This window comes from Chionomys nivalis, chromosome 5 (genome assembly GCF_950005125.1).
Source record: "Chionomys nivalis chromosome 5, mChiNiv1.1, whole genome shotgun sequence".
Classification (NCBI taxonomy): domain Eukaryota; kingdom Metazoa; phylum Chordata; class Mammalia; order Rodentia; family Cricetidae; genus Chionomys; species Chionomys nivalis.
The window spans coordinates 65,310,291-65,326,304 of NC_080090.1; the positions used below are offsets into that span (position 1 = coordinate 65,310,291).

General features: G+C 40.0%; 1 protein-coding gene across 1 annotated transcript in view; it reads right to left on the bottom strand.

Annotated features, from left to right (window-relative positions):
* The window catches only part of Acbd6 (acyl-CoA binding domain containing 6), a 158,757-nt gene that overhangs the window by 62,379 nt on the left and 80,364 nt on the right, over nucleotides 1–16,014 (bottom strand). The window contains exon 6 of the mRNA XM_057770976.1: nucleotides 12,938–13,027. Coding sequence (XP_057626959.1) covers nucleotides 12,938–13,027 — 90 coding nt within the window. The remainder of the gene's footprint in view (nucleotides 1–12,937; nucleotides 13,028–16,014) is intronic.

The following is a 16,014-nucleotide window of genomic DNA, read 5'->3' on the forward strand; positions in this document are numbered from 1 at the left end:
TATTAAAGACAGGGCTTTACTTCATAGCCCTGGCTGTTCTGAAACTACTCACTCTGTAGCCCAGGCTGGCCTCGAACTCACAGAGATCCACCTGCCTCTGCCTCCCGAGTGCGGGGATTAAGACTATGAGCCAGCAAACTGGGCATTATTTTAATATTAAAATCATTGCAAAATTAAAGCATTATACTCTGTGCTTTGCTCGTTAAGAACTTCAAGTATATTTGGAAGGCACATCTTAATAAAAAGGATAAGCCATGATACAATCAATCGGTGCCTCACGAAAGCCTTTAAAGATGGAACGGAAGGACCAAGAGACTGTAGAAAGGAAACGGAAGCACACAAAATGATGCCTGTAACGGAAAGTCCAAGAGCTCTAGCTTTACAAGTGGAGCTCTTGGATTTAAAGATCGCCTGCTCACCCCCTCCACTGTGCACACCTATGTGCTTGTGCAGAGTACATAGACACTCATTTTGGCGCAGTTTTACTTTTCCCATGGACGGGTGCTTGCTCAAATACTAGTATACATTCCTTTCTCGACATCTAAAACGTCTTGGCAATCTAGAAAGAAAGTAAAATTCATGTGAGAACTGACTGGTCTCTTCATAACACACAAGAAATATTAAGAGAAATCATTAAGAAATAATTTTTAGGTAAAGCTGCTTCCACCACCAGGAAAAATCCAATGACAAACATACAGGGTTTGGCACTGAGCATCAGTTTTCACACGTGGCTGTCATTAACTTGCAATACTCTTAATGGATAACAGAAAATCGTACTGGTGGTTTAATTGTACTTTTCCATTGATGCCTCAACTAGGGGAAAGATGGGGGAGAAAGTAGGAAAATTTAGAATAGTGGTGTAACACCTTCACTTACATGTGAATGACCTTAAATATTAACAATGACTTAATGTAACAAATATCAAGGCCAGGTGGCGATGGCATACACCTTTAATCCCAGCTCTCGGGATACAGAGGCAGACAGATCTCTGTATGTTTAAGGCCAGCCTGGTCTACAAAGCGAGTTCCAGGACAGCCAAGGACTACAGAGAAACCCTATCTTGAAAAAAAAAAAAATCAAATATGAGTCTTTTCTATCAACTACCATAAAACATGAGTTTAGGACAAGGAATTCAAATCTTTTGATGCCCCCTGCCAACTTTTATGCAAATGTTTTAATCCTCCTACCCAATAAAAACTTTGTTTACACAAAGGTGCTCTGCCATATTCCAGGTTTCACTTTCTCCTTGGAGCAGTTATCCTTCTCTTCCTTAACTTCCTGCGCATCAATTCTTTTCAGACTAGCCAACTGAATTACGACTGTAAGATCAGACATCAGCCAATGGGGAAAAGACATGGTCACCACTGGAGCGAGAATAAAGCCAAATGCATTTCCTGTCTGTGTGCTCACTCCTCCAAGCACACCGTCTTGGTCAAGAGTGCAGTTGACCTTGTCCAGACATGTCAGTGGCAATGTTGCTCTATTTCTTTGACACCTTGAACTTTATTTCTAACGTTTAACATCACAAAATGGAATAAAATTAGAAAGTATAAACATCAAAGATCTAAAATTCCCTTTTTGTAAAACATAAAGAACAACAAAAATACTCAGAACAAATTTAACAAGAAATGGGAAAAACTTGTATGAGGCAAATTCTAAAGACCCCTGAAATATGTAAAACTCCATCAAATGGAAGAGGATCTTTTGATTGCATAGAGGAACTCAACATAAAAGGATGTCAGTTCTAATTTACAAGTTCAGTGCAGCCCAGTGTAAACAACACAAGCTGTTTCCTGGAGTCAAACAAAGATACTAACATTCATTATCTGAAAAATGCAAGAACACCCAGGTAAACACTTAAAAGAAAAACTAAGGAGAAATAACTGTTCCAGATAGTCGTTATCTGCTATAAGGACTTTCAAGCAAAATAATATACATAAATATGAGGCCAGTAGAGGTTCACACAGTCTAGAATTAGATAAAAATGCACACGGGAATACAGGAAATGAGCAGGGCAGCTCGAAATCCATGAGGGATGGACTTTCAATAAATAGTGGTGGTCACACTAAGAAGACATTGGGGAAAGAGGAAATTAAATCTGTCTCTCAAACTATACATCTCAAGATCTAAATGTAGACCATGAATTCATACAAGCACTAAAGGAGAACATGGGATTCTCCTTAAGCTTTCTATAAGAAAAAGGGTTGTTTATTTGTCTTTTTTTTTTCTTTCTTTTTTTGAGATGGTCTCATTTTGAAGCTCTAACTGCCCTGGAGCTTGCTATGTAGACCAGATTAGTCTCAACCTCACAGAAATCTGCCTGTTGCTGTCTCCTGAGTGCTGGGATTAAAGGCATAAACCACCAAGCCCAGCAAGAAAGAGCTTTTGAAAACTATGACTTAAAATCTACAACAATACCTGCCTCAACGAGGTGATGGGACAGACTTAGCTGACTTCCCAGGGGAGACCTTAACCTCTGAGGAGCAAATGGGGGGTGTAGTGAGGGGAAGGTACGGGGAGTAGAAGGAGAAGAGGGAGGGGAACTGTATTGGCATGTAAAAAAAGATCCAGGACAATAAAAAAGTCTGATAAATTGACTACCTAACAATTTTTAAAAAATCATACATAACAAATATACCATAAATAAAAATGAGGGGAAAATGTCTGCTTCATATACCACAAAGGTTAATATTCCTAATATAGAGAGAATGCATCAAAATGGAAGCATCAAAAAGATAAACTTGATAAGAAATGTTTGAGCAATTTACTGAAAAATGGACACAAACTGTCTCAAACATGACAAAATGTAACCCTTCACTTACAGAAACATGCAAACTCAAATATTACTGAGGCCATTTCTCTGTCAAGGGTCAAAAATTTAAAATACAGCACAACAATCTATTGGCAACAATTTAGAATTACATTGGCATGATGTATTCAAAAGGTTATATGTAGGGGAACAGGCGTGTTCACGTACTGCTGGGGAGGGGGAACAGGCGTGTTCACGTACTGCTGGGGAGGGGGAACAGGCGTGTTCACGTACTGCTGGGGAGGGGGAACAGGTATGTTCACATACTGTTGGGGAGGGGGAACAGGCGTGTTCATGTACTGCTGGGGAAGGAGAACAGGTATGTTCACGTACTGCTGGGGAGGGGGAACAGGTGTGTTCATGTACTGCTGGGGAAGAGGAACAGGTGTGTTCACATACTGTTGGGGAGGGGGAACAGGCGTGTTCATGTACTGCTGGGGAAGGGGAACAGGTGTGTTCACATACTGTTGGGGAGGGGGAACAGGTGTGTTCATGTACTGCTGGGGAAGGCAAACTGGTTAACCCTACAACATCTATCAAAGCTACATATACACTTCCTTTTGGACCCACTAATTCTACTTGCAGAACTCTTACTCTGAAGGTATAATTCCAACGATAGAGAAATACATATGCATTAGGTTGGTAATTGCCAAATATCAGAAACAACATACATGCCATTCATAGGAGAGAGGGCTTTGAATAAACTATGTTACATGAACAAAGGCTAAGTCTGCATAACTAATGTACAAATAAAAGAGAAAGCACTTGGGGAAATGAAATGAAGTAGCTTGTAGAATATAATGTTATGCGAACTGCAAAAGAATATTTAAAGCTTATCTTTAAAAATTATTATTATGTGCATGGTGTATGTGTATGTGTGTGTGCATGCGTGCGTGTGTGTGTGTGTGTGTGTCACAGGCCCTAAAATACACCTTTCATATAAGAAAGAAGGAGACTGGCAAATGGGTAGAGCTGCTTGCCACCAAGCACAATGACATGAATTTCATCCCCAGGACCCACAATAAAGGAAGAAGGAGAGATGAATTCTCAAGAGTAGTCCTCTGGCCTTGACATGTGATGCTGTGACATGTGCACACAAACACACAAGCACACACAAAATAATTTCTCTAAATACATAATTTATGGGCTGGAGAAATGACTCAGCAATTAAGAGGACACAGTGTTCTCGTAGCAGACCCAAGTTTAGTTCCCAGCATGGACACTGGACAGATCACAGGGTGATCTGAGACCTCTGACCTCCATGGGTACCGCCCTTCCCCGTACATACACCCACATGCATGCACACACAATTTAAAATAAATTTAAAATATATATGTATAATTTAACATTTTTAATAAAGTAAGAAAGAAGGGACATATGAAAACACATTGTCCAAGTTTGTTTTCTATTGGGTGTGACAAATACCCTTGGTCAGAAACAACTTGGCAGTCCAACGCTGAGGGAGTCAGCAGGAACTCAAGCAAGAACACAGGCAGGAACCACAAGGGAATAGTGGTTAGTTCTTAGTGCTTGTTCTTCATGGCACACACACCCTGCAGGCTTTTTCTACGTAACCCAGGACAACTTGTCCATGGTGGCACTCACAGAAGGCTGTATCTTTCCACATCAATCATCAAGAAAATGGCCTGCAGCTGAGTGTGGTGGCACACATAGTAATCACCTCCAGCCCTTGGGAGCAGGGAATATCTGTGAGCCAGCCCTATAAAGTGAGTTCCAGGAGAGCCCAGACTATATAGAGAGACCTTTCTCAAAAAGCCAACAAACAATCAGAAAAAAAAAATCCAACCAACCAAACAAAAAGCAACAATAAAAACAAACCAAAACCAAAACAATAACAACACAACTGAATCCCCGTCAACCTGACATATCACTATTAGGTCTTACCTTTCTTGTTTATCCCCAATATCTCATGCTATTATCACAATATGAAACATAGCATAACTTAAACCCAGCCTTTAAAACTTTAAACATGTTGAAAGTCCAGTCTCTCTTTAAAATATTCAACATCTCAAACGACAAATAAATTGATAAAAGAAAGGGAGTATTGGAGAGATGGCTCACTAGTTAAGAGAGTGGCTGCTCTTTCACAGGACCCAAGTTCAATTCCCAGAACCATATGGAGGCTCACAGCCATCTGTATCCACAGTATCTGACACCCTCTTCTGACCTATGCAGGCATCAGGCATACATGCAGTACAGACATACATGCAGATAACACACACATACACACACACGATAATAAATAACTTAATAAAATATTCAATGTTTCTTTAAAAATCCAAAGTCTCTCTTCTAGGCTCCTGTAATAAGTTACATACTTCTTATTCCAAGAAGGAAGAACCAGGGCATAGTCACAATCAAATCAAAGCAAGCTGGGCAGTGGTGGCGCACACCTTTAAACCCAGCACTCGGGAAGCAGAGGCAGGCGGATCTCCGTGAGTTCGAGGTCAGCCTGGTCTATAAGAACTAGTTCCAAGACAGGCCCCAAAGCTACAGAGAAACCTTGTCTTAAAAAACCAAATAAATAAATAAATAAAAATGCAAAAAAAATCAAACAAGCAAATCAAAGCACAACTAAACTCTAGCAGTGTAAATAACTCAGCATCCAACATTTGGAACTCATGATCTTTTGAGTCACAAAGGGCTTGGATCATCATGCTGGAATCTCCAATATGCTGGGCTATCCACTGCAGCTGAGGCTTCCTGGCCTCTCTGCAAGGACTCTGACCCTCAGCTGTTCTCCACAACCTCTTTGTGCCTCCAAGGCCTTACCAGGGGGAGACCTGAACACTGCCACATTGAGCATCCAGCCCGAGAGAGGTGCAGCCATTGCTTCCCGGAGTGTGCTGACCCAGAATTTCTGCCCTACACTTTTCTCTCCATTGCAATGATAAACACTATGACCAAACGCAACCTGGGGAGGAAAGTATTATTTTTAAGTTTTAATTAGCATACAATGTACCTTTTTCTCTGAAAACCTACGTGTACCTGTTCTCTTACATATACATACATAAATATAAAATAATGGCTATTCTTAGGATGAACATTTGTTCAACTAATTTCAATTTTACTCCAACTTTTGTTTCCCTACATATACTTTTGCTTCAATATGCAATTATAGTCATTTTTCTTTAAAAAAGATTTTAAGATTTATTTTTAAAAATTATTTTAAATTACGTGTCTGTCTCTTTGGGATACGTGCATATAAGTGCAGGTGCCCGCAGAGGCCAGAGGATTTAGGCCCCCTGACATTGGAGTTAGAGGTCATTGTGAATCACCTAATGTAAGCACTGGGAACAGAACTTGTGGCCTCTAAGAGCAGCAAGAGCTCTTACCTGCTGAGCCATCTCTCCAACCCCTCGGAAATATCTTAAGTAACAAAACCAGCACAGCAGTGGATGTACTTAACTGAACTGACCATACTGGTACCTGAAGACCACTTCTTCCTAAACACAGTCCGTCATAACTTACTTAGTTAACAGAGAGTGTAAGGGGCTTCTCAATCTCAGGATGTTAAAATATAAAAGAAAACAAACCTCATCTTAAAATTGATTAAATGTGGCAATTTACATACTGCAGTAAGAATGTCACAGCTCAAACACTGCTATTATAATTCTGAGACTCAAGTTCAACTCCACTGATTTCACCTCTAGATGCTCACCAGCCATGCCCCTGTAAATACCGAGTGGCACAGAAAATGATCAGTACAAAATATCGAATGAAAAGAGGTACAAAATCTGCATGGCTATTTTCTGGTTCTAAGTAGTGTAAGAAGATGAACTGAGGTAATTTTCTCATTACAGCATTGTGGTTTTTTGGGGGTGGGGGGATGCTATGTGGAGGTGGTGTATGTGGAGGCCAGAGTTGGATGTCAGATATGTTTCCTGAGCACACCCCAAGCAGGACCTCTGCCCAACCCAAAGCTTGATGACTCTACTAACCTAATCATCTCACTCTAGAGATGTGCCTTTTCTGCTGTGGAATAATCCTTCTGTATGCTGTGAATATGTATTACTCTCTGGTTATTATCCTGGTTAACAAAGAAGCTGAATGGCCTATAGCAAGGCAGAATAAGGCTAGGCAGGAAAGCCAAACTGAAAATGCTGCAGGGAAGACGGGTAGAGTGAGGGAGATGCCAGTCAGCCAGCTGCCCAGAAAGCAAGTCATGCCAGATGAGCCATGTGACAATACATAGAAGAATAGAAATGGGTTAATTTAAATGTAAGAGCTAGTTAGTAATAAGACTGAGCTATCAGCTGAGCATTTATAATTCAGAATCAGCCTGAGTCAGTTATTTGGGACCAGGCAGTGGGGACAGGAAACATCTATCTACATGTCTCTGCTCTCCCAAGGGCTGTAATTACAAGCAGGTCGCCATGTGCATTGGACACTCAGCTTCTGTGTCAAGTGCTTTATCCACTGAGCCATCTCTCCTCTGTAGCAATGCTTTTAAAAAATTGACAGGACTATAGTTATAAAGACATGTGGGGTCATGGAAGCAAAAGGAAGTAAGCTAAAACAGCAGAGGGCTAAGTCCTGCTGCTGCTTCTCTGGCACCATTAGAGGCCCTGCTCAGATGGAGTTTAGTGCCACAGGGACACTTGATGCAAACACAAAGTAGCTGTTCTACATGGTTCGTATTCTGAAGCCAAAGCCTGTGTAAGAAAACAGGATGTCTACAAAAATCTTAAGTAGTCTTTAAAACACTTTCTGCCTGGAGCTGGAGAGATGGCTCAGTGGTTATTACTCTTGCAGAGGACCTGAGTTCAATTCCCAGCACCCGCATGGTGGCTCACAACCACTTATACTTCAGTTCCAGGGCATCTGATGGGTACTTCTGACTTCTGGGGCCACAGCATGTGGTACACACACATATATGCAGGCAAACTCTTGTACACATAAATAAAACATAAATTTAAAAACGCAAAAAGCCCAACATTTTATGCTCTTTTAGAGACTGAAGTTGGTGCCCCAAAAATATAGAGACAATGGTAGTGGAGACTCACATCCTCAGAAGGCTCAGGCAGGAGGATCACTGGGCTACATAGTGAGTTCCAGTCTAGTATGGGCCATAGAGGAAGATTCAGTTACAACCATCCACCCCAAAAGCCCCAAAACAAAAACAAAGCTCATGAACTAACAACAATAAAGAAATGAAAAATAACAAATCCTCCCCTGTCCATGACCACAATTTAGAAGCAGTGTAAAGTTAAAAAAACAAACAAATAAAAAACAGGGAACATGAAATATATGGAAAATTTTAAATAAAATCAGAGCAAGTTTATGACTCTGAACAATTAAAGTCAATTTTATAATTCCAATATGTTACTAAGGATAGTAACATTTTTAAAGTTCTGTTACTTTGATGAGTTTTTTTCCCAAGCAATTTGTCCATTTTATTTATAGGAATTGCAGCTAATTCCTCTATAGAAAATATGTGGGTTATAAGACAATACAAGGACAGCAGCAAAGGACAGAAAGACAGACAAAACAAAAAAACAAAGATGCAAAGTCCTCAGCCAACATATCAATCAATATCAATAACAATTATACTTCTAAACTGTAAGTGAAAAAGACACCCTCACAGAAATAAAGGGTGAGACAATTCAACACTAGAAGCCAAATTAATAGAAAACTTTTCAGTCAGTTTTTCAAGATAAAGGGAAGATATCAGACGCATCAGGGAGTTAATTTAAGAAGTAATGAAAAGGGTATGAGATAAAATGCTATGGAAAAAGGCTATTTGATACAAAAAAGTATCTTATGAAGTAAAAAAAAATGAAGATAGGGACATACTGTAACCATAGCAACACAGGCAAAGAAAAGAACAGAATTAAACAATTCTAGAATTCTTATATTTCTCAAGACATAACAAGGATATATTACTCTAAGGTACATGAAAATAAGCTGAGAGTTTATTTTGCAATTTCTATTACTAAAAGAGTAGTTTATATAAGGTCTAGGAAATAAATACCCAATAGAGAAAGTAAAATTCAACAATTCAAAAATACTTGTTTAGCACCAGACAAGTCAATAAAGAAATGAGAAACAAAAAGCAGGTAGAACAAAGAGAAACAGCAAAACAGTGAGCTTACTACAACCACAGCAACGACCACACTAAATACAAATGAACTGAACACTGGGATTAAAGACGAAAATTCAGGCCTAATAACATGTTGTTTACAAAGAACATATGCTAAAACTTATTGCCTCCATCATACTGGCCTGTGGTCATGTCTTGACTAATGAAGGATGTGGACAGGCCTGCAGACTGTGGGTGGGGCCATCTCTGGGGAGGTGGTCCCTGATTGTTAAAAAAAAAAAAAAAGCCAGCTGAGCAGCATTCCTTCATAGTTCCCGCTCTAGTCCCTGCTTGAATTCCATCTCTGTGATGGACTGGCACCTGGAATTTAGGCTGAAATGAAGCCTTTCCCTCCAACGCCGCTTTTGATCAGAGTGCTTTAGTACAGCAGTGGAAGTAGCAAGATCACCTGTTTTTAGGGTAGTTTCAAGAGCCGGAAGATGACTCAAGAAGGACGTAGGACGTATCTACACACACCACACTCATTCACTCACACACACGTGCTTGCACACACAAGTAGGAACAGGTCTATACACACACGTAGGAATGTGTCTACACACACACGCATACATACACAAGTAGGAATGGATCTACACACACTCGCGCACACACACAAGGAGGAATGTATGTACACACACACAAGGAGGAATGTGTCTACACACACTCGCGCACACACACAAGGAGGAATGTGTCTACACACACACACAAGGAGGAATGTGTCTACACACACATGCGTGCACACACATAAACATTTATATCATTATCCTAACACCAAATGTGACAATAACCCAACTTGCAGAGTGGAGCCAAAAGTCAAAACTAAGCAAAAGAAACCAAGCATTTGTTAGTACACAGCTAACAGATGAAATCATAAACCAAGCATTTGTTAGTACACAGCTAACAGATGAAATCATAAACCAAGTATTTGCTAGTATACAGCTAACTGATGAAATCATACAGGCTTTTTAGAAATAAACCTTAGTTCCAACCTCAGCAGCACCACAGAATACAACTACTGCAGTTCGGGAAAGGAATGCATGAGAGAATGAAGAACAAGATGACGGGAAAACAGAACAAACCCGACACAGCTCTAATCACTTCATTCCAGACTCACAGTAAAAGTTATTCTTCAGATGGTTGATAACATCAGCCTGCCTGGGCTGGGTTAGCACCAAGATCTATGACCAAGCAAATAGTTCTAAAAAAAATTGATTTTCTTTTTTGGCAACCAATAAGCCCAGTCAATAATAATATTGTTTAAGAAAGATTGAGTCGTGAGGGGAATGAACCTCCCCTTCCATTTATTACGTTTGCATTGTCCATATTTGAAAAGCGCTTTCAATAACAAAGCCAAAAGAGTTGCAGCAGTGGGAAAGACACCCTGAGACAGAATCTGCGAAGCCCTCTGACTTGGAAGCATGTTAGCAACTCAAACTGACAAAGCATTCCTATTAACTGGAACTAGACAAATCAGATTATAATCATCAAGAGCAAAGTTAAAGAAAGGATGGGACCAACATAAAATGACCACGTGAATGTAGGAGGCAAGGAAAACACTGTGCCAGGCAACAAGCCATCCTAGCCAGTTTGTCCTAGAGTCCACATGGAACCTCAATTCTGCACTAAAACTAGTGTTTGGTCAACAATGCTCTAGAAAGCCGCACGAGGCAGGGTTTAGGACTGTTTGCTTTGTACTATTCCAACAACAGAACTGGCAAAAAATGGAAAAAAAAAAAACCCAGACAATGCCTACCATGGGAACACTGTCCTTTAAATACCCTTAAATTATTCACAATCATGTAAAGACATGAATGCACCCACAGGATCCTGCTGTTTGCTTTCACTTAGTGGAGGCAGTGGTTCAAGGGAATGACACTAGAAAGATAATTTCAAACATTTACAAACAGTGAAGAAAACTAGAAAAAATTCCCAATGAACAGTGAAGAAACTGCCTTCTCCAATGTTAAAACATTCAAAGCTATGTTCTTTAAAGAGCTTGGCCTAAGAACAGACAGAAACCAGAGTAATGGAAGGACAAGCCCAGAAACAGATTGCAATGAGGACCAGACTTAAGTAAGGAGGACACTGCAAGTCACAAGAAGCAAAAACGATTATTCGGTAAACATGACATCAACCTGCTAGGCATCTGGACAAAACAATTAACATATACAAGACACAGGGCAATTCTAGATGGCTCAAAGAAACCATGAAAGGGAGAAAGATCCAGAAGAAAGCTGAGGAACAGTTTTAACATGTCTTGAATATTAAAACTTTGTCTTGATACATAAAATGTTTCTATAATCTTTTAAAATTATAAATCTAATAATAAATTAAGGAAAAGAAATAAATGGTTCATAAAGTGAAATATAAATTTTAAAATACATCAAAATAGCCTTTAATAGCAGCGCTTGGTAGGCAGAGACAGGCAGATTGCTGAGTTCAAGCCTAGCCTGGCCTGCAGACTAAATTTCAGGATAGCCAGGGCTATACAGAGAAATCCTGCCTCAAAAAACCAAACACACACAACATACACACACACACAGCTCGGTACTGCTTAGTCATTAAGGAAAGGTGAATCCAAATCATATCATGAGGTAAAGTAATATCCACTAGAATGGTTATTTTAAAAAGGAGGGAAAATAAGGATGGTTGAAGTCAGAAGTCACAAACATTGGTGGTGGGGGTGTAAGATGATACAATTCCTAAAAAGAGCTTGGAGTCCCCAAAAGTTACATGTGAAAAAAATTACATGTTAAATTACTGTAAGATTGGGGCCGCAGAGTTGGCTTAGCAGGTGGGGGTATTTGTTGCTCTTGTAGAGGACCTGGGTTCAGTTCTCAACACACACACACCATAGCTCGTAACTGTCAGTAACTCCAGTTGTAGGGTAGCACCAGGCACACACTTGGTGCACATAAATAAGTGCAGGCGAACTACTTTTACATCTAAAAAAAATGAATCTGAAAAAAAAAATTATAAGATTCCAGCATTCTACTCTTGGGTAGACAGCCAAAATAAGTGAATAGAGGCATCAGAAATAAGCATAAAAGCGGGGGGGGGGGGAAATCACAAATGTTTATAACATTATTACAACTGCCAAGAGTTAGAAACAATAACATTGTCCATGAACTGATGAATGGATAAAGAAAATATACAATGCTTATATATTAAAAATCCAGCCATAAAAAATAAAGTCCTGTGGCATACTCTAACAAAAATGCACCTTGAGAATATGTTACATGAAAGAAACAAAACAGGAAAGCACTTATTTCATGATTCCATTTACATGAAATACCACACAGAAAAAAAAAAAAAGCAGGTTAGTGCCAGGTGGTGGTGGAGCATGCCTTTAATCCCAGAACTCAGGAGGCGGATGGAGGTAGGTGGATCTCTGAGTTTGAGGCCAGCCTGGCTTACAGAGCAAGTTCCAGGACAGCCAGAGCTACACAGAGAAACCCTGTCTCCAAAAACCAAAGGAAGAAAAAAAAAAAAAAAAGAAGAAGAAGAAAGGAAGGAAGGAAAAGGAAGGGAAGGGAAAGGAAGTAAGGAAGAAGAGAAGAGAAAAGAAAAGAAGCAGATAGATGAGTGGTTGCAAGGTTTGGGGATGGAGGAAAGCAGAGGTAACTGTGTAAGCTACAGGATTTCCCACGGGATGGGGATGGTGGCAGCACTGTGGAGATCTTTAGCAGGGCCTGTGGTGACATATGCCTTAAGACATCTAATCTCATAATTTTCTTACGAGAATTTTACTTTTTTTTTTTTAAGCTCCTTTTTAGGGGCTGGAGAGATGGTTCAGTGGTTAAAAGCACTGGCTGCTCTCAGACGGCAGGGGTTGGATTCCCAAGACTCACAACCCTCTGTAACTCTGTCTCAGAGGATTCAGTACCTTCTTCTGGCCTCCCTGGGCACTGCACGCATGTGATGCACAGACATACATACAGGCAAAACACACATACACATACAATAAAAACTAATAAATCTTAATTAGAAGAAAAAAAGCAAGCTCATTTTAAAGCTACTCTTACCTGACAATTAATGTCAGCTTCATACTGTAGCAAGACTGTGACTAGTTCCTTATGTCCTCGGTCACATGCCCAGTGGAGCAGAGCTCTGCCCTGTAAGTAGGAGACAACGAAGGAACTTGTTATTCTATATGCGGGGCAATATAGATTTCATATGCTAAGAAAGATGGGGAAAGAGATATGTCAAACTGTAGATTAATTATTCTGAGGGTGATATAAAATGCACTATGGGAACAAGCAATGGAAAGGCCTTTGATCGATACCACATACAAGCCAAGTAACTTCTTTGGTCTAATCAATTTCCTTATCTGAAAAATAGAAAAAGGTAATATAAATAACAACAATAATATGAGTTGGGTGACAAAATGGCTTAGCCCACAAAGATGACTGCCACCAAACCCGAAGACTCGAGCTCCACTTCCAAGACCTACAAGGTGGAAGAGAAACGACTGCGGCAAGTTGTTCTTTGATCTCTGTGCAGGTACACGTGTGCACATACATGCACAAATAAATACATAAAATGTAATAAAAATACTTTTGAATGAATAACCTTACTGCTGAGCCATCTCTCTAGTCCCATGACACACTAATCTTAACTTTTACATATCAAAGACTTACAACTACTATTAATGTGTTATTGCTGTTTTTGACTGTCAGAAAATCTTGCCCTCCCAACAGACAACCCCCCAAAGTTGTGCGGTTTTTCTGAATAAATGGGTGATATATAGTATAACTTTACTATGAGGGGTGTAGTGAGGAGGCGGGCAGGCCTGCTTTTTGTCCCACCCAGCTCCCACACGGCTAGCTTAACATCCGAAATAATAACATACAAATTGTATTCATTTAAACACTGCCTTATATGGTGGCACACGCCCTTAGTCCTGGAACTAGGAGAGCAGAGGCAGGCTGATCTCTATGAGTTCAAGGCCAACCTGGTCTACATAGCGAGCTCCAGGACAGACAGGCCTGTGCAGAGAGACTGAAAAGAGAAAAGAAGCAGAAGTAGAAATAGCAGTAGTAGAAGAAGAATCAGATAAAAGTGTATCGTTTTTAATCCTAGCTTTTAGAGTAGGCATGAATTCAACTATTAGTAAGAATTACTGCGTAAGCACAGGGTGCGGCATGATTCCATAACCTACATATGAGAATTATTTCACGGAAGGAAAACTTAATACTACGTACTTTTATGTATAATTACAGAGTATGACATGCTTCCATAGTGCACATATGAGAACAGTATCACAACAGGAAAACTTAGTACTATGAACTTTTACAAGATGTATGGATAATTTCTACTTCTCAAGCAGGCTCCTGATGTTTCCTAAGGTCTAGCCCAATCATGTTTCACCAACTAATGCTGATCTATGAGCCCTTAGCTGTTCCGGTGGTAGAGTAGATGAGCAACACTCTCACCGGTAATGGGGTTATATTTTAAGTCTGTCATATGTGGTGCCAAAATTTACTTTAGGGGAAACACCTGTGACTGGACCTCGGGGTGAGTTTCCCCGTGGATGCATTTCCCAGAAAGATGGTGCACAGTCGTGTTTTAAGAAGGATGATGCACTCGCAGACATGTGCACTACGCTTTTTAACACATGTTCTGACCTGCACTGTAATTAATTTCTGTAACACATTATTTTAATGGTACACTAATTAACCTTGAATTAGAATAAATTTTCTGACAATGACTTTGTAGAAGTGCTAGAGAGATCCACATCGAGACCACCTGGTGATCAATACTTCATGCAGTATTAAAACCTTACAAACAAGAGTGAGAGGAAACTTTTACGGACGGACAAGGCAAGGCAGGCTTTGGAAATTTCACCATCATGATACTGCATAACTAAATGACTACAGATCAGGATAGCAGGATGTCTGTGCCCTTTACATCCTCAAATTCTCATGTTTCTGACAACATGCCCTCATTTTAGATTACTTTCCAGTAATACAGAGATGCAGACTCGCAGCAGACGATGACAAGCTTGGGAGAGAAACAGCCATGGTTTCTTCCCTTTTTCTCTGTCAACAACATCATACACAGGCCAACAGAATGCAGCTACTGAATTATTGTGGGTACAAGATTCCCCAGGCTCTCCTCAAGGAAGAAAAGAATGAATTAGGTAAGTATTAAAGCTACATTAGCTCAAAAACTTCTTCCAAATTTATTTTGTAATTCTGTTATGAGTAATATAATATCTTACAAATCGCTGAGTTAAGTATAATTCTTGCTACTACAAAATATGACAAGTCTTTGTTTTTACTTTTTAAAACCCTACTAGAAAAAATATCTTAGTAATACTTAGGAGATGAGGAGGTTATTAAAAAAGATTCTGTAATTCAAATACATAAGTGCAGGGAGGAAAAGTTCCCATCTATTAACCAGTGGTGTTAACACGCCCTCCCTTAGACAGACAAATGACTCTGAAGTGCTTCGAAAGTGCACAGGAGCAGCTAACCTATTAAGTGGTATTGCTTTCCTACCTTCTAGAAAACAGAGTGGGTCTTGATATTGTAAATGCTTCTTTGATATCCTTAATTGTCCTAAACCATGTAGAATTTTTAAATGAGATTGTTTTCCCCTAGAGACCACAAAATTAAAGGCAGATGCTATGTTATAAAATCAGTATTCGTTATGGTATTTGGAGATCCTATACAAAGCATATGTACCCTACCTACACAGGTGAAGCCATGGTGAGGCTGCTATAGATAAGCTTTTCAGCACTCTCCCCCTTGCCACTGGATCAAATATTTATGGTAGGATGCCATATAATTAGCAGATGAAATACTGAAAACAGACAGACAGATGTGCTCTAACGGGCATAAGGGATGCAGAGTACTGATACGACGAATGAGGAGTACCCTGAGGTCAGACTGCTGTCAGACATGGGCTCTGGTCGCGAACACCAACAGGAATAGGGTCATGGTAGATGGGAACTTCTACATTACAGACAGGGGGAACTCGCGACACAAGTGGACCTGTGGAGAAGTCTGCGGCAGGAGCGCTGAGGATCCCTGGCTGGCGATAAGAGACACAGGTGGCTTTGCAAACCTGGATTCCTTCCCAGGGGTACTGGTAAGTG